Here is a 20,801-nt window from a genome sequence, read left to right as displayed (position 1 = left end):
TCAAATTTAAATAAGTTATAAATAAAAACTTTTATATTGAATATAGGATATTATATTATGATATATATTAAAAAATACAATACTATAAATTTACTTTAAGTATAGCAAAATTTATTGTTACTAACATAAGTTCTAAGTTCTAACTATTACAAATAAGAAAAACTATATATAAAAGTAATATAAAAAGAAACTGAAAAAACAAACTAAAAGTATGATTTCTTTATTTTCAGATAAGTTTATCACAGTTTTTATTTATCCTTAATGAATATGGATTAAAATATAAGGTTTAAATATTCATCTATTCAATATTTAAAAATAGATATTTAATCAGTTCTATAAGGTCAGATAAACTTTAGGCCAGGTAAAATATTATTGGTTTTAATAAATTTTTAAATTCATATTTTATTTTGTAATTATTTTAAAATCAGAAGGATTCTTCTAAATTAGTAAGTTATAAGATAGGTAAAAGAAAATAGGCATCTTTTATATAAGAACTCCTCTTCTTAAAGTACACATTTTTTGGATCTAATTTTATATACATAAAATACTTTTTTTAATAATCATTTTATTATAATAAATATATATAAAATTCCTTCTATATAAGCACATAAAATATCTCTTAATTTTAAGTATATTTATATTATGAAACATTTATATAATTATATTTATTATATATGGAAAATTGGAAATACCAGATTAACATTTTCACCAATAGATACATTTATACCATTAGATAATTTTAAAAGGAAGTAATTATAGAAGGGATTGACTGATAAAAGTATTAATTTGGTACTTTCATATGAAAATTTGTAAAAAGATTATATTTATAATATAAAATATACTTAAAAATTGTCTAATTGTTTAAAGATATTATGAAATTTTTGAAAAATAAATCTTTTTCTACCTACATTAAGTTCAAAATGCAGATTGCATAATATATTTAACATAAAAGATCACTAATACCAAAATTACGAAATATTTAAGTATTATTTATCACTTATTATTTTATTGTCACATACAATTACACGTTCGCCTTTAACGCTCTTAATGTGAAGAAAAAAAATAAATTTTTATTGCGACGACGACAGGACTTGAACCTGTGCGGGCAGAGCCCATGTGATTTCTAGTCACACTCCTTAACCACTCGGACACGTCGTCAAAGCATACATAAATCCAATTTTTATTATTTAATATTGTACTCATGGAAATAACATGCGGTAGTACATTTTTAGCAAAACAGGAGAATGTTGCCAGGTTGACAAGGTCAAACCACACGGTCAATCTAATATCAACGGGGTAAAGTTCGTCAGGAGATATATTCCCCTTTTCCATCCTTTTGAACAGTTGAAGCTAAACCCCTCCTTTCTCAAAACTGTCTCAACTACAAAACTTTATTGTACAATATGAGCTTTCTAATATTTAAGTCAAAGCAAAAAACACCACACGAGTTGGTGAGGATTGTTAAAGACGCCATTAATAGGCTGGATGGTGTCGATAAAAAGAAGGTTGGTTGAAACGAGTTATTTGTGTTTATTAGGACAAAGACTGCAGCTTGTTTTGAGAGAAGGAAACTTTGAGTCTACAAGAAAGACTCTATTTACTATAAGGGTCGTCCTTGGATAAATTTTATACTTTTGACTCTGAGAAGAGTTGTTCTTGACCTCTCAACGAACTTGTATAGCGATAAAAAAATGGTCCTCACCCAATGTCATTTCGTAGGCAAGCGAAGACATATCGAAGAATTTGACGACTATGAAAACTATTCTTTATGGTGATGGAGGTACATTTTGACTTTAATTTTTATTCTTAATTCAGCACGTAAATCATCATTGATCTCTTTTAAATGTACTTTCCAAATATATTCATCCGATGTATCATTTTTTTTAGAAAGTGATCCTGTGCCAGAAACGGTTGCGCAATTGGCACAAGAAGTATATAATAATGATATTTTACAGTTATTAGTGTTGAATATCTGGAGGTTTGAATTTGAGGTATCTGTCAATTATAGTTTGGTTTGTGTTACAATTCTCTTACCCAATAAACTTATAAAGTCTTTACTATCAATATAATAGGCAAAGAAAGATGTATCACAAATATTCAACAACCTTCTAAGAAGACAGATAGGTTCTTTGACGCCAACTGTTGATTATTTAAGGAATCGTGAGGAAATTCTATTTACTCTACTTAAAGGGTATGTGTGTGATTGAATTTTTTATGGGATATAATGGGATGTAAACGAGATTATTGAATATAATATTTACACAACCATATCACATTTTAATTTTCCTTTACAGATATGAGAATCCTGACATAGCTCTCAACTGCGGAATGATTCTGCGGGAATGTCTTCGACATGAATCCTTAACTAAGATTATATTATATTCCCCGCAATTTTACGATTTCTTTACTTATGTAGAAATGAGCACATTTGATATTGCGAGTGATGCTTTCGCAACATTCAAGGTTAGTTGAATTATTATTATACACCTTTATTTTCATAGAGTGCTCTTAACTTCTTGATAATAATTTAAATTTGTTCAAAAGGAAATATTGACACGTCATAAAACTTTAGTAGCTGAATTTTTGGATACTAATTATGACACGGTAATGAGTTAATTAATGAATCACGTAATTTTTGAATGTTTAAGAGTTTATGCTTACTTATTCTTATACTCTAGTTTTTCGGATCTTATACTAAATTATTGAATTCAAATAATTATGTGACCAAGCGACAATCTCTTAAAGTAAGTTACAATTTCATCAATTTCATCTGGAAATATTTTATTGATTATTTATAAATTTTTAGCTTCTTGGCGAAATTTTACTGGATCGTTGTAATTTTAATGTGATGACTCGATATATTGCGAATGCAGAGAATTTGAAACTTATGATGAATTTACTAAGAGATAAGAGCCGTAATATTCAATTCGAAGCTTTTCACGTGTTCAAGGTATGATTTTGTGTTTGATAAATAATCGTGAAATTACACGTTTGGTTCTTTAATTAAAGAAATTATTTTAGATATTCGTGGCGAATCCAAACAAAACCAAACCTATTTCGGATATTTTGGGTAAAAATCGGGAAAGGTTAATTCAATTTTTAGGGAACTTCCATAATGATCGTCACGGTTTGTTTACTGTTATATTCATTTTTAGTTCTTTTAGTTCTTTTTTTAATAAAACCGACACTTACTTTTTATATGCAATTAGATGATGAGCAATTTAATGATGAGAAATTGTTTTTATTGAAGCAAATCCAAGAGTTACAAACTTCAAAATAGTATAGTTGATATTTTGAGGTGGAGAGCGTTTATTATTAACAATCAGGGAAAAAATTAAAAATAAAGATGAGGAAATATTTTATGAAGTTAAATAGGATTTAGTAAATATAATGAATTGTTTAATATGATTTAAAGAAAATTACACTTTTAATATCTTTTTTTGTTTTTGTTTTTTATTTTTATTTTTATTTATATTTTATTTATTTCACCAAGAAACAATGTTTTCAAAGAAATATGTATTTTATATTGAATTTTGGGGATAAGCGGGGAAAAAATTATTTTTCCCCAGGAACATTTTAAAAATTTTTTTTTTATGCATATATTTTTTCTTCCCTATTTTTTATTTGTGTATAATTTTTCTTTTCTTTATATAGCGGTTTGTCGCATACTGTTTTTATTTCCCTATATAGAGCAACAAAATAACTCGTATTTTCTTTGTGATATATTAAATCTGTTACCTCTGTAATTTAAAGATATATTTTTGTATAAAAAAGGCATCAATAAAATGATGTTTTTACTCTTCAAAATTATTAGTTAAAATGTTTCCAACCGGAAAATTGTTGTATGTTTTCAGATGACAAAAATTCTTGTTTACTTATAGTTGAAGCATCCAATATGCTGATTCCATGTCCTCCAACTTTTGTTTCAAAGCATTCAAATCCTATTGATGTCAAGTTCAGCATAATTTTCATTATATCATCATTAGGAACATCTATTATTAATTCAAAATATTAGTTATATATAATGTATGAGAAACATTATAAAATGTTTACATATCTACCGTCTCTAAGTAAAGTTAATACACATCCTCCACCTCCGGCTCCGGTGAGTTTTGAATGTAATGAATATTGTGCAGCAATCTCCCTAACTTTATCAATAGATGGGTGTCCTACTCTCAAAGAATTTAATAAATAATGATTAAAATCAATTAATTCCTAAAAAATGTAAAGGTTTTGAAATTTAATATGAAATTAATTGAAAAAAATTTAATACAAATAGAAAAACAATTGCCTCAATATTTTGGTTCAACTCCTTTTGAGAATCTAAATTAATAAACAAAATATGTTAGAAAACATTATTTAATTATAACAAGAAATAATTAAAAAAGGTTTCATACCTCCGCTATTGATTATTTCCTTAAATTTTGAACTAATACCTTCAATTGCTTCCAATATAGGGACAACAATATGTGGGCACTAAAAAATAAATTAGCCCAAAATATTTCAATGGTAGTCAAAGGATCGATGACAAAAAGGAGTAGTTAATCATACTTTATCATGCAATTTACGAACATTAGCAACCAGAGTTCGTGTATTTCTTGGTACTTTGGTATTTGTTAGTAGGAATCGAAGTGATTGAAATCTTACAGAAAAAATCTAGTCATATTTCAATAAATATAATACAATTTTGTTATAATTCAAAGAAGGAAAACGCCTCACTCTATCACATTTTCCATAACGCCTTTTGAAAATGATACTGCGCCACCTTTAAATAAAATAAATATTCAGCACATTATTATAAACAAGTGTAATAAATATATGAATAATACTTACCGTAAGTAGCTACTGCATTGTCAATTCCCGAAGGAGTTCCATGAATTATTTTCTCGGCTTGAAAAGCCCAGCGATTAATTAAATTCATAGGAGAAGATGAATCCGAAATATTAAATCCTCCGACTTTTTCACCATAATTAGGAATAGTAATGTGACCTAGAACAAGTAATAATCCTGTAGCTAAACAAACTGAATAAGCGGCAGAGGAACCCAGTCCAGCACCCACAGGTAAATTAGATGCGATGTGAACTGTCGTTCCACACCTTAATTGAAAACAATAGTTAATTAATTGTTACATTTAAAATTGCAATGTTAGTAAATAATTATAATTATACCATGAAGTTTGTTTATCTTCTAAACTTGCGTAAAGATAAAGAAAGACCGAAGCCGCCACTTGTTGAAGTTCATTAATTTCTTGATTATTTTTGTTACCAGCATTGCCATCAAGTACAATTTCTTTTAATGATTTTAAAAGTTCTTCATTAATTGTTGATTCCTGTAAAGAATTGTTTTCTATAGTTTTGTAAAACAAAGTTAATTACCGTATCAGAATAATGAAGTTAAATACTACAATATACCTTTGCTAACGGTTGTCACTTTGGAATACGGAAGAGCAGAAATAGGCCATAACAAAGGATGCTGAAGGCCAAGTTTTGGCAAATTCAATTCAAGAAATCCATCATCCCGTTTTTCAAAAAATACGTAAGTACGAAGTCCGTCTAGACTACCAGCAATTGCGGTCTAAAAATAATTTAAACGAATATGTCAAATAATTATAATTTGAAATATTACATTTGATAGTAAAAAATTTTACCTTTCCATAGACAACTGCATGTTCGCCAAACAGTATAACTTTACCTGGTGCTGAAACAAGATAACGAGATGGCGAAGACATTAAAATTGAATGTTAACTAAAAGCTATTTTCCCCGATTTGGAATTTGAACTTGATTGTGTTGCTGATCTCTGCTCTAATGGTATTTTTGAAGATCATCAAGATCATCCGTGTATTATTTTTCCTTTACTTATTTTACTTATTACTTATCAAGAATGAATCTCGAAACCGGCTTAAAGCCTTCAAGTTATGAGTTTTTTCCTATAAATGAAATGAAAAAAGTTTTACGAGAAGGTGTAATACAATGTTCTGATCGAGGTCTTTATTTTTCTGCTAAATGGTAATTTTATATAATTACCTGTTTTCCCGTTTATTCGTGAACTTTTCTTATTCATAAACTCTTATTTGCTTGTAGGGCAGCTGAAACAGTGGAAGGATTACCTAACGTACCCGTTGACAATTCAGAAATGGACATATCAATGGATTCAAGTATGACACAAGAATCAACAAATCTTGATTTAGTCGAATATGATAAATTTCTGTTGGGTAAAAGTTATTTCGATGTCAAGGAATTTGACAGAGCTGCTTACTTTCTTGAATCATGTAAATCCTCCAAATGTAGATTTTTAAAAATATATTCAAAATATATGGTAAGTAAAATTATATATATATACATATATAATATTCTAACGCTTTTATGTTAAATTTTAATTTTATTAGGCCGGAGAAAAGCGTAAAGATGAAGAAAGTCATGATATTATGGGTCAAATGAATGATTTAAAGACATTTAACAAAGAAATACCTAAATTAATGGAAGAAATGGAATCATGGCGAAATTCTTGTGAAATGAATGATGGTTTCCTGCTTTACATGTAAGATTTGATTTTTGTACTGCAAAGAGTTTAGTAATTTCCTTTATATAGAGTTTATTTTATTATCTTTATCAAGATATGCAGTAATGCGCAAACAATTATATCCTCAAGATAAGAATCTTAAGGATTTATTTCTGGAATCAGTACAAAGTTATCATTACAATTGGAGTGCTTGGATTGAGTTGGGTGAATGTATTACTAATAGGGATATGGTACTTATATTTTTTTTTTAGTATTATTTCAAGTATATATATTATTTTAATCGTCTGTTATCCTTCAAATTTTAAAGTTAGGAAATGTGTTAAGTCGATTGCCGAATACTTTTATGTCATTATTTTTCAAACTTCATATGTCAGTTGAATTACAAGATTCTCCGCAAACGTTTTCTGACATAGCTGCAGAATTCCCATCAGAATATGTTGATAATAGATTCTTGAAGACAAAACAGGCCTTAATGTATTATTATAATCGAGGTATTTTTTTATCATATTTGGGAGGAAACTGCGGTTATATTTTACAATATTTCTAATAAAAATTATAATTATAGATTATGATCTTTCTGAAACAATATTTGATAGGTTACTTAAAGCTGATCCATATAGAATAGATGATATGGACATATATTCGAATATATTGTATGTTCTAGAGGGGAAAAGTGCTAAGCTAAGTATCTTAGCTCATATGTGTGTATTTTCAGATAAGTTTCGGGCTGAAACTATGTGCGTTTTAGGTAATTGATGTTAAGCTTATTTAAGTTATTGTTATCTGATAATTAAATTGGTTTTAAATTATTTTAGGAAATTATTATAGTTCAAAAGTAGAACGAGAAAAAGCAATTTCATATTTCAGAAGAGCATTACAGATTGACCGAAATTGTTTATCGGCTTGGACGTTGATGGGGCATGAATATGTGGAAATAAAAAATACACACGCTGCAGTAATTTCATATAAAAGAGCAGTAGGTAAGATAAAATTTATAAAATTTATTTAAGGAAGTGAATTCTTAGTAAATTAGTTTTTATTAGAGGTAAATCCAAAAGATTATAGAGCGTGGTGTGCTCTTGGACAAATATACGAAATGTTGAAGTTACCATTTTATGCAATTTATTATTTTCAACGTTCTTCAGCATTAAGGTATATATCTTGAAATTTAATTCCTCAATGAACTGAAAAACTATTAATATAATTTTTTTTTAATTAGACCATATGATTCTAGAATGTGGTTAAGATTAGCTGCACTTTATGAGCAGCAATGTTTGTATGTAGAAGCCATTAAAGGATTTAGTAGAGCACTTGAAGCAAAAGATATCGATAGTACATCTACCATTTATGCTATGACAAAATTGGCTAAATTATATGAAGATTATGATACTGAAAAAGCTGCGGTTATTTGGATTCGTTTGTTAGCTAAGGATGATGTAAGCTTTTATGAGAAAACGAGATTATGATTTTGTTTAAAAAAAAGTAGATAAATAATTAAGTAAATTTATTAATTTATAGTTACATGAAGATGCCGAAGAAAGAAAAAATGGACATAAATTTTTAGCTCATTATTATAAGGAAAAAGGAGATGTAGAAGAATGTATAAAGCATACTGAACTTTTATCCAGTTTTGGAGTACAGGTATTCTCTTAATTATTTATTTAATTTATTATTGTTTATTAATTAAAATTTTTGATATTTTAAACCTTACTTTCAGTCAAAAGAAGATGCAAGAATTATAGTAAAGGAATTGGAAGATGGATTGCTTTTATCAAAAAAATCCTAGAATTTATATATAATAAAAAATATGTAGTTTAAATTTTCAGAAAGCTAAATATAATATATTTTATATTAAATGGTAATTTGTTATAAAAATATATAAATTATAAATTTTTATGTAACTATTAAATACAATATAATTATAAATAAACCAATTTAAAAAATCAGATTTTAAGCTTTTAAATTCTATAGCAGTTTTTTAGTTTTTTTTTAATTAAAAAATTATATTATTTTAAGTTTATTTACTTTATTATTAAATATTAATACATTATTTTTTATATATAATAATAAATTTAACTAAAAATTATTATATTTTGAGGGTTAGAAAGATTGATATTTCAAGTTAAAATACAAATCACAAGATTTACTATTTTGATTAATATAGTTTTCAGATGAATTTATATTTAAAATTAATAAATAATTAAAAGTTTATAATTGATAAAAAAAAAAAGTTGATAATTGAAAGTTTATAGTTGATAAAAAACATTTGAAAATTATATATTTTTAATAAATATTTAATAAACTTAATAAAAAATTCTTATAATACTATTTAAAATTAAAATTAGAAATTAAATTATTAAATTTATATTTCAATTGTTAAAACTAGAGATTTAGCTATTATATTAAATCTAAAAAATTGGCAAAATTCAATGGATTCAAAAATTCTGCAAATTATAATAAGAATTAATATTTTAAAGGTTTTTAAACTTTTATAGCTTATTTAATTATTTAATAAAAAAATTAATTGGTAATACTTTTATTTAAATTACAAGTAATATTAAAAAAAAATATTATTTAAATTCAAATTTTAAAATTCAAATTCTAAATTGCTAAATAACAAATTTCAAATTTCAAATTTAATTTATATATATCAAATTCCAAATTCCAAATTTTTTTGTTAAGTATTAAAATCTAAATTCAAGTATTTACCAACATTTATAACATAATTTTAGTAACAAATTTCATTAATCAAATTTTATTGATTTTTAATAAATGTTTGAATTGTTCCTCCAAATTTTCAGGAGTTTTTTCAGGTATAACAATAGTATTATCTGGAATATGTAACAATAAATCATCATCTTTATCATCATCACTTGAATCTTCAAATCCAACTAATAATGGATCATCTTGTAAAGTTGGTAAAAGATATCTAAAAGAAAAAAAAAATATTTAAATAAAATAAGAAAATTAAAAAATTTTTTCCTTTTATTAATGATAAAATGAAAGTATACTTTGGGTCTTTCCAGAATTCATTATCTAATGATGGAAGTTTTACAAAACAATTTTCATTATTCATATGAACTAATAAATCTTTTGAATTCTCATATTTTGTTAAACATGCCATACAAGTATTGTTTTTAACATTATATCGAATATAATTAATTAGAATAACTGTTTGATAGAAATCCAGTCCTAAAGTGAAAAAAAGATTATTAATATCCTATAGATTATAAAAATAAAAAGTTACAGATTTTAACTTACCCATTTTATTTTTGATTCCTAATAAATTAAAATTATGTTCCTTAACCATATGATTTAAACATTCTTTTGTTGTTGATGATATATTAGTACAATAAAGACAATTTGTTGATTGATATTCTTCTTCATTCCAATCATCCCAAGAGCTTTATTACAAAAAAAATATATTTGGTTATTATTTAAAAAGATTAATAACTCATAAAGGTATAATTAACTTACTCATCCTTATTGTAATCTTCGTCAGATTCATAATTTTCGTTTTCAAATGTTTCCCAATTTTTTCCAGGTTCTAAATAATTTATAACATAAAATTTATCATAAATTCTATTTCTTGCATTAATTTTAAAATGTTTCTTTTTACGCATATGTTTACGTAAAACTGCTGGCGTAGTAAATCTTTTTTCACAATACAAACATTGAAGACTGTAATAAATTTAAGTATATTAAATATTATATTAATTAATTATATTTAAGAAATTTTTAACATTGTAAATAAATATCTTACTTGTTTAATTTATCTTCGAGAATTGCTAAGAAATCATTAACGTTTACAAGATTATCTGGCAAGCCTATGTTGAAATTATGTTCCATAAACATATGACGAAATAATATAGTCCTATTTAAAAAGTGGGTTAGGTAAGTCAAGAATCTTTCTTTCTTTGACATAAGTATTACACATAATATATATTTATTTACCTATTATCGGAAATATTTTTACAAAATAAACATTTACGCTCTAATTTAGCATCATTATTTCTTTCATGTGCTTGAATTTGTAAAACTTCGTTCTATAAATATAAATAAACGTATATAAAATAAATTAATTTAAATATTTTAAATCAAACATTATTGATTAAATTAATAAATACCAATTTATCAAGTTGAAGTTTTTCTCGTAAAATTTTATCATCAGAAAATTTTTCTGGATCAATTACATACACTTTATCACCTAAAACAAGAATAATTCAATACTATTAAATGATATTAAAAATAAAAGTCTATAAATCAATATATATAAATATATTTAACGTACCTTCATTATCAATTTCAATCTTTAATTGTTGAATAACATTATCATCATTAATTTTTTTTGACCAAATATCCAAATATTTTTCGATAATTAAATAAACATGATGTAAATTAACAAAACGTAAATTATGTAATTCTTTTAAATGATCATTAAGTTTTGTACTATTATTTAATAATTCATTTTGACAATTTTTAAAAGGACATTTTAATGATAATTCAATATGATAAGGTTTCAATGATAAAGAATCATTATTTTCATCTTGTTCTAAAGAGTCATCAGAAGAATCATTTTCATTTTCATTTTCATCTTCACCCTCATTTAATAAATTAAATCCTTGTTCATAATTAATATTTGATGGAAATGCGTATCTATTATTGTTTATGTTATTATATGAAGATGAATTTTTATTTAAATGATCCGAAGATTTATTAGCTGACGATAATTTATTGTTCTTGTATGATGGTTTTGTTCTTCCTCCTCGAGTTCCAAATGATGATTTATTAATACGAGAATTTCCATGTCGAGCGTTAGTTACCGAAGTCCACTGATCGTCAGTCATTATGACAAGAAAAAAATAAAAATAAAAATAAAATGAAAAAATAAAATGAGAAAAGAGAGTTTAAGTTTATTTAAGCAATTTTAAACCTATTTTGTCAATCATTTTTGTGCGCGAGAATGTCGGAAAAGCATTTATAAATTAGGTTTTATTACGTTTATATTTGGGATTTACCGTATGATTAATGTGTCATATGATAGAACTCGCGTTACCAACCCTCAGATAATTCGGATAATTCGGAAATTAAGAATATGTTATATATATATTTGGCGATTTGCTTGATCTGGAGAGACACTATTTCAAGACATGTTGTTTTACTTATTATTCACTACAAAATTCTTTTGTAAGATGTTGTAAGATGTTTACAGATTATCTGCGTAAATAAATATGAATCAGTGAATCAGGATTGAAAGATTTAACAATGATGACTGAATATGTATGGTTCCATCTTACATTGTTTAGTTTAGCGTATCGTACTCTGGTGCCCAAATCAAAGATTTAGATGATGTAAGCGTAACGGGCAATTCCAATATTTACACTTTCTATATCAGTACACAATAGTATATACATATATTTTTTTTTTAATGATCGTCCATTAAAATTCTAAAAGCTTTACTCATTCATTGAAATCTCAACCGAGTAATAAATAAATTAATCTTAATGGGCGTGTAACGTTAGGGTGCGCAAGTTTAGCAAACTACGATAATACAATATTTTATTTATTTGTATAAAAAGCTTGCAATATGTAGTAGTACAAAGTTTTAATGATAAAAACAACAAGCGAAGAAGAGTCATGATGCTCCAAATGCGAGTAGAGAGATGCCAGGAGTTTCCCATCGTCACTTGGGACAGAAAGAGCGCTGAAAACCTTAGGATTCAAGTAAAAACGTATTATGAGGCCTCTACCGACTTAAGATCCAAATGTTCTTTGTTTTCACATTTTCTTTTATCGCCGTTGTACGCAGTTAAATTTGAATAAAAAAAAAGAAACCCGAAAACCGGATGAAACCCGGACGAAATATGGACAAAAAACCGAATGAAAACCGGGCGAATATTGGTATTCGAATATACAATCACAAATAAACTGCGTACATCATTTTGAAAACGGCAAAAAACCGTTAGCCAAATTTCTTTTGAGATTTTTTCTTTTTTTATTTGATGACGTGATTGATTGAAAACGTTTATACACCGCGCTTAAATATAAATACCTAAAAATCTATTAATAACCCACTTTAATAAAATTATGGTTCATACTTCATAAGAAGCAACAATATCTCTAAAAAAATGGATTGCGAACTGCTGTCACACAAGTTTCACCTCATATGTTTTATAATGAAAATAAACATCACAATTTTTAATTCTCGTCGTATAAGTGCCGTCGGAATTGCCGAATTGAAATTACGCCATCACAAAATATGGATTTTACCATTTAAATATTTAACAAATCATCGAGACCAGCATTATAGATATACGGATTACAAATTATCTACGGCATAACCAGAAAAAAATATTTACTTTGTGTAATTTTTGTATTTTTGACATTAAATAATTACGGCATTACGGCGATTTAATATATTATAAGCTTCATATGCCGTAATTAATTCCGACGGCAAGTATATCTCGTCGACTTTGTTGCAATCTGTTCAGTAATAATTTCCATGTGAAAAAGTTGAAATTACTTTGTAATCTAATCTCTTTTTTTTAACAAAGTTTTATAGAAATGTTTCACAAAATTCGGAGATAACATCAAAAATTGAAAATTAGGCGTTAAAATTGCTGCGCTCTATCGGAATGCAAAGATTTATTTGCAAAAAAATTGCTTTGTAAAAAATACCTAATCTCTTTCATAATAAAAATAAAATTCGAACGATAACGCCAAAATCAGAAAAACTTCAAAAGTCATTTTATTATTGATTTTTTTCTTTATTTGTTTATATGAATTTTCGGATTAATGTCACTTATTTGTGACTGGTAAACAGAAAAAAAATACTCTTTTTAATAAAGTATATATATAAGAATTAGGAAGAGATAATTTCGTTTTATGCCTTTTTATACCCAAGATTTTTTTTACCATTTTTTATACTTCAAAAAGACTTTAAATCCATTATCGAAAAATCATTTTAACCACATAAAAAAAATATTTCAATCATACAAAATGAAATACTATGATAAAAACCGAGATTACAAATTGAGTGGAAATAATGTTGTTGACGATTTTATTATATATACGCAAAAAAATGACAATCTAAAAACCGGAAGGATAGAGTTTGTTTCCTATGACCAATTTGAAAACATAGAATTTCTTTCTGAGGGAGGATTTAGTAAAATATATAAAGCCATCTGGGTTGAAAAACATAATAATAAATGCAAAACAATTGCTCTTAAAAAACTTAACAATTCTAAGGACATCACACCTAAGGATTTAAATGAGGTATAGTATTTTTATATTAACTTATTATTTTTCATAATATGAAGAACTTGTATTAATATATGTATATGTGTGTGTTTAAAATCCAGCTTAAAATATTTTATGATTATCATTCACGTTCATCAGAAATATTTGGTATTAATGAATATTTTAATTTTCATAATGTTTGTATTATCAATTATTACGGAATTACCCAAGATCCTACAACAAAGGATTTTATGATAATTATGGATTATTATTCTTCAGGAGACTTGAGACATTATATAACAAAACACTTTTATTATTCTTGGTACAAAAGGTTGATTATGTTAATTTCTATTTTAAGTGGACTTAAGTATATTCATGATGCAAATATTATTCACCGTGATTTCCATAGCGGAAATATCCTTTATAATAATGCAACTTCTGCAATAATATGTGATTTAGGAATAAGTAAATCCTCAACCACAGCAGATAATAATGGTGAGATTTATGGAATTATTCCATTTATTGCTCCAGAGATTTTTCAAGGACACAAGTATACTACAGCTTCAGATATATATAGCTTTGGTATGATTATGTGGGAATTTATGACAGGTAGAAGACCATTTTGGGATCAAATTCATGAAATAGATCTTATCATTAGTATCTGTAAAGGTCTTCGTCCTCCAATTAGTACTACAGATATACCGAAAGGTTATATTAATCTGATGAAAAAATGTTGGCATTCCGATCCGAATAAAAGGCCAACAGCTAGTAGTATTTTAAAAGAATTAGATTATATTAAATTAAGTGAGCTTGAAAAACCAACAAAGATTAAACTATTCCCATTAATTGGACCTATAACAACCAATAATCCGGGAGCAATTTATACGAGTAGACCTTTAAGTAATATGATAAGATCTGCAATATATACAAGTATGAGTCAAGAAGCCCAATCTTTAGAATTAGGTAAGCTATTTTATAATAAAAATTTATTAAAGACATGAATAGTATAATAAAAAAAAAACTTTATTGATTTTTTTTATTACAAATTATTCAGATCCATTTAATTATTATCAAAATAATAATTATACCTCTTTTAATGGTAATTATTTATTTATTTTAATTTTACATTATTAATATTAACCGTTATAAATATTCTTATTTATATAATTATAATTTATTACATATGTGCATTTTAATTAATTTAACAAAAAAATTAGAACTTGATATTAATAATAAAAGATCAGATAAATATGATAATTATAGTAAGTAATTAAAATGTTTTTTTATACCAAAACTAATATTTTATAAACATTTTATATACAATTTTCATATAATATCTTTTGGTTATTCACGAGACAAAAGAATGGGAACTTGATATTAATAATATCAAATCAGATGAATATCATAATTATAGTAAGTAATTAAAATCTTATTTATATGATTATTTATAAAACTAATATCTTATAATATCTTTTAGTTATTTACAACAAGTATCTAGACAATTTAGCAAAATTAAAAGTATTGGAACTTGTTATTAATAATATATTAACACTACTTTCATATATCTTTTGGTTAACTTTAATTGTTTGCAACAAGTTCCCGGGCAATTTGACAAAAGAATGGAAATTTTATATTGATAATATAAGATCAAATTTATATACCCTTCGGTCAACTTTGGTTATCCACAACAAATGTATGTACTCTATGCAAAAAAATATTGCACATGTTTTAAAGCTTAAACAAAATTCAAATTATAACTGGTGGAATAATGATAGAAGAAAATTATTAACTTTGTTGAAAGCTTTATTGGAATCTAATTTTTTATTTGGTTACTATAATAGAAAAATTCATTGGTGTATACATCGTATTAGTAATAAGATTATTTGTCATTTCAATCAATCTTTTTTGTTTGGGATTTTATTGGGATCGATCCATTTTATTATTATCAAAATAGCAATACTGACGGTAATTTTTTTTAAAAAAATTTTAATAAAGTTTATTTTATTGTATTATATATTTTAGATAATTTAACAAGAGAATGGGAATTGGATATTAATAATATGAAATCTAATAATTATAATGACGAGACAAATAATTATATTTATATAAGTATTATCTATGATTTTTTCTTTTACAATATTTGTAGGATATTTTATAAAATTAAGGAAAGTACAGGATTTATTTACTTTTACTTTTTTAACAAATTGCATAATAAAGCAAAATTATTTTTATTTTTCTGTTATTTCTAAACATTTTTATTTATTTTATATTATTTTGTACTATTTTGTACTTTATAATTTTTTAAATAACTTGCCGTTAGTATTCTGATAAATAAAATATAATTTCAAATTTTATTCAATTATTAACTATTACAATATAGATAAAATAACTCTGAAATATATAATATGAATTATTGTCATTATAATAAACAATTTTCACCTTAATTAATTATTCTCTAATAAATATCGATATAGTATCAACTTAATTTACTGCGCTATATGAACTTAATCTTTACAAATAAATTAACTTTATTTATATTATTTACTTATAAAATACGCTAATTTCATATCAAGTTAGGACTTCAGTAATAAAATCCAAATTGATTGATCTACATTTTGTTTATTTCCATTCTAATCAACAGATCACCAATTAAACAATTGATCGATTTAATGACTAAAAAAAGAAATATTTCAATCATAAACCCATCCAATTCAAGCTCTTTATCGGTAGTGTCCACATAAAAAATATTTATCATCATCATTACGAAAAAGCTTTCAATAGGAATTTATGCATAGAGAAGAATCTAAAATTTATGTTTAATCAATTATATATCAAGTATGTCATCATGCTGGATTTTTAACTGGAGGGGGAAAAAAATGGGAAATTTAAATGTTCCTTCACGATTATTCTATGTCATTTTTAGGTAGCGTATAATATTTATACTTTTAATTACAATATAAAATTTATTTAATATTATGAAAAAAAAATTGTCTAGATTTGTCGAAATTGTAATTAATTGAGGTAGATCCGATTGTTTTATTGACTTTTTTGCTAATTTGGCGTATTTTTTCAAATGACAAAATCAAAATTTTAATTTGGATTAGAATCTTTCAATGAATAGACCAATGATAACTTTGTCATTGTAGTTGATTGTAAATTAAATGAATCCGTGTAACCATATGATTTTCTAACATTTTATTAATAAAAATAATCCGGAAAAACAAGAGATTGGCTAAATAGTTCGAAATATATATACCTATATCTATAATTCTATATATAAAGACCGAGTGTCCTAAATTAATTATCTTTATTACTCTTTATATAAAAAAAATATTTCAATCATACAAAATGAAATACTATGATAAAAACCGAGATTACAAATTGAGTGGAAATAATGTTGTGGACGATTTTATTATATATACGCAAAAAAATGACAATCTAAAAACCGGAAGGATAGAGTTTGTTTCCTATGACCAATTTGAAAACATAGAATTTCTTGCTGAGGGAGGATTTAGTAAAATATATAAAGCCATATGGGTTGAAAAACATAATAATAAATGCAAAACAATTGCTCTTAAAAAACTTAACAATTCTAAAGACATCACACTTAAGGATTTAAATGAGGTATAGTATTTTATAATAACTTATTATTTTTCATAATATGAAGAACTTGTATTAATATATGTTTATGTGTGTTTAAAATCCAGCTTGAAATATTTTATGATTATCATTCACGTTCATCAGAAATATTTGGTATTAATGAATATTTTAATTTTCATAATGTTTGTATTATCAATTATTACGGAATTACCCAAGATCCCACAACAAAGGATTTTATGATAATTATGGATTATTATTCTTCAGGAGACTTGAGACATTATATAACAAATCACTTTTATTATTCTTGGTACAAAAAGTTGATTATGTTAATTTCTATTTTAAATGGACTAAAGTATATTCATGATGCAAATATTATTCACCGTGATTTCCATAGCGGAAATATCCTTTATAATAATGCAACTTCTGCAATAATATGTGATTTAGGAATAAGTAAATCCTCAATCGCAGCAGATAATAGTGGTGAGATTTATGGAATCATTCCATATATTGCTCCAGAGATTTTTCAAGGACACAAGTATACTACAGCTTCAGATATATATAGCTTTGGTATGATTATGTGGGAATTTATGACAGGTAGAAGACCATTTTGGGATCAAATTCATGATATAGATCTTATCATTAGTATCTGTAATGGTCTTCGTCCTCCAATTAGTACTACAAATATACCGAAAGATTATATTAATCTGATGAAAAAATGTTGGCATTCCGATCCGAATAAAAGGCCAACAGCTAGTAGTATTTTAAAAGAATTAGATTATATTAAATTAAGTGAGCTTGAAAAACCAACAAAGATTAAACTATCCCCAGAAATTGGACCTATAACAACCAATAATCCGGGAGCAATTTATACGAGTAGACCTTTAAGTAAAATGATAAAATCTGCAATATATACAAGTATGAGTCAAGAAGCCCTTACCTTAGAATCTTTAGAATTAGGTAAGCTATTTTATAATAATAATTTATTAAAGATATGAATAATATAATAAAAAAACTTTATTTTTATTACAAATTATTCAGATCCATTTAATTATTATTATCAAAATAATGATTATACCTCTTTTAATGGTAATTATTTATTTATTTAAATTTTATATTATTAATATTAACAGTTATTTATTACATATGTGCATTTTAATTAATTTAACAAAAGAATCAGAACTTGATATTAATAATAAAAGATCAGATAAATATGATAATTATAGTAAGTAATTAAAATGTTTTTTTATACCAAAACTAATATTTTATAAACATTTTATATAGAATATATATTACAATTTTCATATAATATCTTTTGGTTAACTTTAGTTATTTACGACAAGTATCTGATGAACAATTTGACAAAAGAATGGGAACTTGATATTAATAATATCAAATCAGCTGAATATAATAATTATAGTGAGTAATTAAAATCTTATTTATAATGATTATTTATAAAACTAATATTTTATACAATTTATATTAAAATATATGATACAATTATCATATAATATCTTTAGTTATTTACAACAAGTATCTAGACAATTTAGCAAAAGTATTAAAAGTATTGGAACTTGTTATTAATAATATAGTAACACTACTTTCATATATCTTTTGGTTAACTTTAATTGTTTGCAACAAGTACCCGGGCAATTTGACAAAAGAATGGAAATTTTATATTGATTATATAAGATCAAATTTATATACCTTTCGGTCAACTTTGGTTATCCACAACAAATGTATGTACTCTATGCAAAAAAATATTGCACAAGTTTTAAAGCTTAAACAAAATTCAAATTATAACTGGTGGAATAATGATAGAAGAAAATTATTAACTTTGTTGAAAGCTTTATTGGAATCTAATTTTTTATTTGGTTACTATAATAGAAAAATTCATTGGTGTATACATAGTATTAATAAGATTATTTGTCATTTCAATCAATCTTTTTTGTTTGGGATTTTATTGGGATCTAATATTTTGTTCGATTATATCGCAGAAACTGAAGTTCATTGGTGTATACATAGTATTAATAAGATTATTTGTCATTTCAATCAATCTTTTTTGTTTGGGATTTTATTGGGATCTAATATTTTGTTCGATTATATCGCAGAAACTAAAGTTCATTGGTGTATACATAGTATTAATAAGATTATTTGTCATTTCGATCAATCTTTTTTGTTTTGGATTTTATTGGGATCTAATATTTTGTTCGATTATATCGCAGAAACTGAAGTTCATTGGTGTATACATAGTATTAATAAGATTATTTGTCATTTCAATCAACCTTTTTTGTTTGGGATTTTATTGGGATCTAATATTTTGTTCGATTATATCGCAGAAACTGAAGTTCATTGGTGTATACATAGTATTAATAAGATTATTTGTCATTTCAATCTAGCTTTTTTGTTTGGGATTTTATTGGGATCTAATATTTTGTTCGATTATATCGCAGAAACTGAAGTTCATTGGTGTATACATAGTATTAATAAGATTATTTGCTATTTTAATCATATTTTTTTTGTTCGGGATTCTGATCGAAATTTAATATCCTATTTATATCACAGAAAAATCCACAGTATTGATAGCTTAATAAGATTACTTACCATTTCAATTTTTAATCATCTTTTTTTAGCTGAGATCCAGTAATTTGTTTGATTATGTCATAGAATAGTAGTTTCATACTTTCATTGATATATAAATACATATTAATAGAATTATTTATCATTTCAACCATTTTTTTCTTGTTTTAAAATTTATATCGGTATCCAATAATATCCAATAGAAATTTTCACCGTACCTGTTATTTGATAGGATTATTTCATTTTTTTTATTTTATCTTTCTCTTTCTTTTTTATTTAATTATTATTATTAACAAATAAACAATTAAAAATATTATTTTATATTCTATAAAGTAATTTATAATTTGTTTCGCGCAAATACTGTATATGGCAAAGATTTCCAAAAAATTCTTTACGATCACGTTAATTGCCTTTTAACATTATAAAAAAAAAAATTGATTATGAATTTCAGATTATTTATTCTCAGAGAAATGTTTTTTTTTTCCTCTCCATTAATAATGATAATTTTTTAAAAATACCATATGACATAAATATTTATAATTACAAAGAATTTGATGGTAAATAGTATAGAGGCTTATGTTTATATTTATATTCGGTATTTATACGGTATTTATATATTTATAAAACAGCACTTTTACAGCATCTATTTATATTTATTTACGGCAATTATTTACAGCAATTATATAACATGCATCTATATATATTCATTTACAGGATTTATACAACATTTTATATATTTATTTACAGCATTTATACAACATTTTATATATATTTTTCTACAGCATTTATATATACTTCTATTTATACAATTTACACAAGTAAGTATTTATTACAAGTTTTTAACAAGTTTTAACAGAAGAAAGAA

The 20,801-nt window shown here is 24.9% G+C and overlaps 5 protein-coding genes across 5 annotated transcripts; 4 read left to right on the top strand and 1 right to left on the bottom strand.

The window, feature by feature from the left end:
* The first annotated feature begins 1,257 nt into the window (after positions 1 to 1,257).
* OCT59_018443 (mo25 protein) lies at positions 1,258 to 3,369 on the top strand. The gene is made up of 10 exons (XM_066148775.1): positions 1,258 to 1,505; positions 1,720 to 1,780; positions 1,888 to 1,991; positions 2,073 to 2,191; positions 2,295 to 2,463; positions 2,545 to 2,604; positions 2,679 to 2,744; positions 2,807 to 2,950; positions 3,022 to 3,127; positions 3,210 to 3,369. The coding sequence occupies exons 1-10, from the start codon at positions 1,404 to 1,406 to the stop codon at positions 3,278 to 3,280; spliced, it is 1,002 nt and encodes a 333-aa protein (XP_066004669.1). The 5' UTR covers positions 1,258 to 1,403; the 3' UTR covers positions 3,281 to 3,369.
* A 117-nt stretch (positions 3,370 to 3,486) lies between these two features.
* OCT59_018442 (uncharacterized protein) lies at positions 3,487 to 5,728 on the bottom strand (the record flags this gene model as incomplete). The annotated part of the gene is made up of 10 exons (XM_066148774.1): positions 3,487 to 3,992; positions 4,062 to 4,215; positions 4,292 to 4,323; positions 4,398 to 4,476; positions 4,552 to 4,642; positions 4,720 to 4,765; positions 4,834 to 5,096; positions 5,169 to 5,346; positions 5,412 to 5,574; positions 5,648 to 5,728. 10 exons carry the CDS (start codon positions 5,726 to 5,728, stop codon positions 3,811 to 3,813), a joined length of 1,269 nt encoding a protein of 422 aa, XP_066004668.1. The 3' UTR covers positions 3,487 to 3,810.
* Positions 5,729 to 5,881: 153 nt separating this feature from the next.
* Positions 5,882 to 8,480, top strand: OCT59_018441 (uncharacterized protein; the record flags this gene model as incomplete). Its single annotated transcript, XM_066148773.1, has 11 exons — positions 5,882 to 6,006; positions 6,082 to 6,316; positions 6,387 to 6,538; positions 6,615 to 6,750; positions 6,828 to 7,011; positions 7,086 to 7,268; positions 7,336 to 7,500; positions 7,564 to 7,672; positions 7,740 to 7,956; positions 8,039 to 8,161; positions 8,238 to 8,480. 11 exons carry the CDS (start codon positions 5,882 to 5,884, stop codon positions 8,304 to 8,306), a joined length of 1,698 nt encoding a protein of 565 aa, XP_066004667.1. The 3' UTR covers positions 8,307 to 8,480.
* Positions 8,481 to 13,519: 5,039 nt separating this feature from the next.
* On the top strand, positions 13,520 to 15,029 carry OCT59_018440 (uncharacterized protein; the record flags this gene model as incomplete). The annotated part of the gene is made up of 5 exons (XM_066148772.1): positions 13,520 to 13,795; positions 13,882 to 14,309; positions 14,517 to 14,722; positions 14,814 to 14,858; positions 14,977 to 15,029. The coding sequence occupies 5 exons, from the start codon at positions 13,520 to 13,522 to the stop codon at positions 15,027 to 15,029; spliced, it is 1,008 nt and encodes a 335-aa protein (XP_066004666.1).
* Positions 15,030 to 17,107: 2,078 nt separating this feature from the next.
* On the top strand, positions 17,108 to 18,783 carry OCT59_018439 (uncharacterized protein; the record flags this gene model as incomplete). The annotated part of the gene is made up of 6 exons (XM_066148771.1): positions 17,108 to 17,383; positions 17,467 to 17,894; positions 18,102 to 18,316; positions 18,398 to 18,445; positions 18,531 to 18,581; positions 18,686 to 18,783. 6 exons carry the CDS (start codon positions 17,108 to 17,110, stop codon positions 18,781 to 18,783), a joined length of 1,116 nt encoding a protein of 371 aa, XP_066004665.1.
* Positions 18,784 to 20,801: the final 2,018 nt, after the last annotated feature.

The sequence above is a fragment of the Rhizophagus irregularis genome, chromosome 27 (genome assembly GCF_026210795.1).
Source record: "Rhizophagus irregularis chromosome 27, complete sequence".
NCBI classification, from domain to species: Eukaryota; Fungi; Glomeromycota; class Glomeromycetes; order Glomerales; family Glomeraceae; genus Rhizophagus; species Rhizophagus irregularis.
This window is presented reverse-complemented; position numbering and strand designations above follow the sequence as displayed.

What these genes read in the sequence shown, in the direction of transcription:
- OCT59_018443 (XM_066148775.1), top strand. Translation starts at nt 1,404, where the DNA reads ATGAGCTTTCTAATATTTAAGTCAAAGCAAAAAACACCACACGAGTTG. An exon ending in CTATTTACTCTACTTAAAGG is followed by an intron (nt 2,192 to 2,294) that starts GTATGTGTGTGA and finishes TTTCCTTTACAG; the next exon opens with ATATGAGAATCCTGACATAG. An exon ending in CCAAGCGACAATCTCTTAAA is followed by an intron (nt 2,745 to 2,806) that starts GTAAGTTACAAT and finishes ATAAATTTTTAG; the next exon opens with CTTCTTGGCGAAATTTTACT.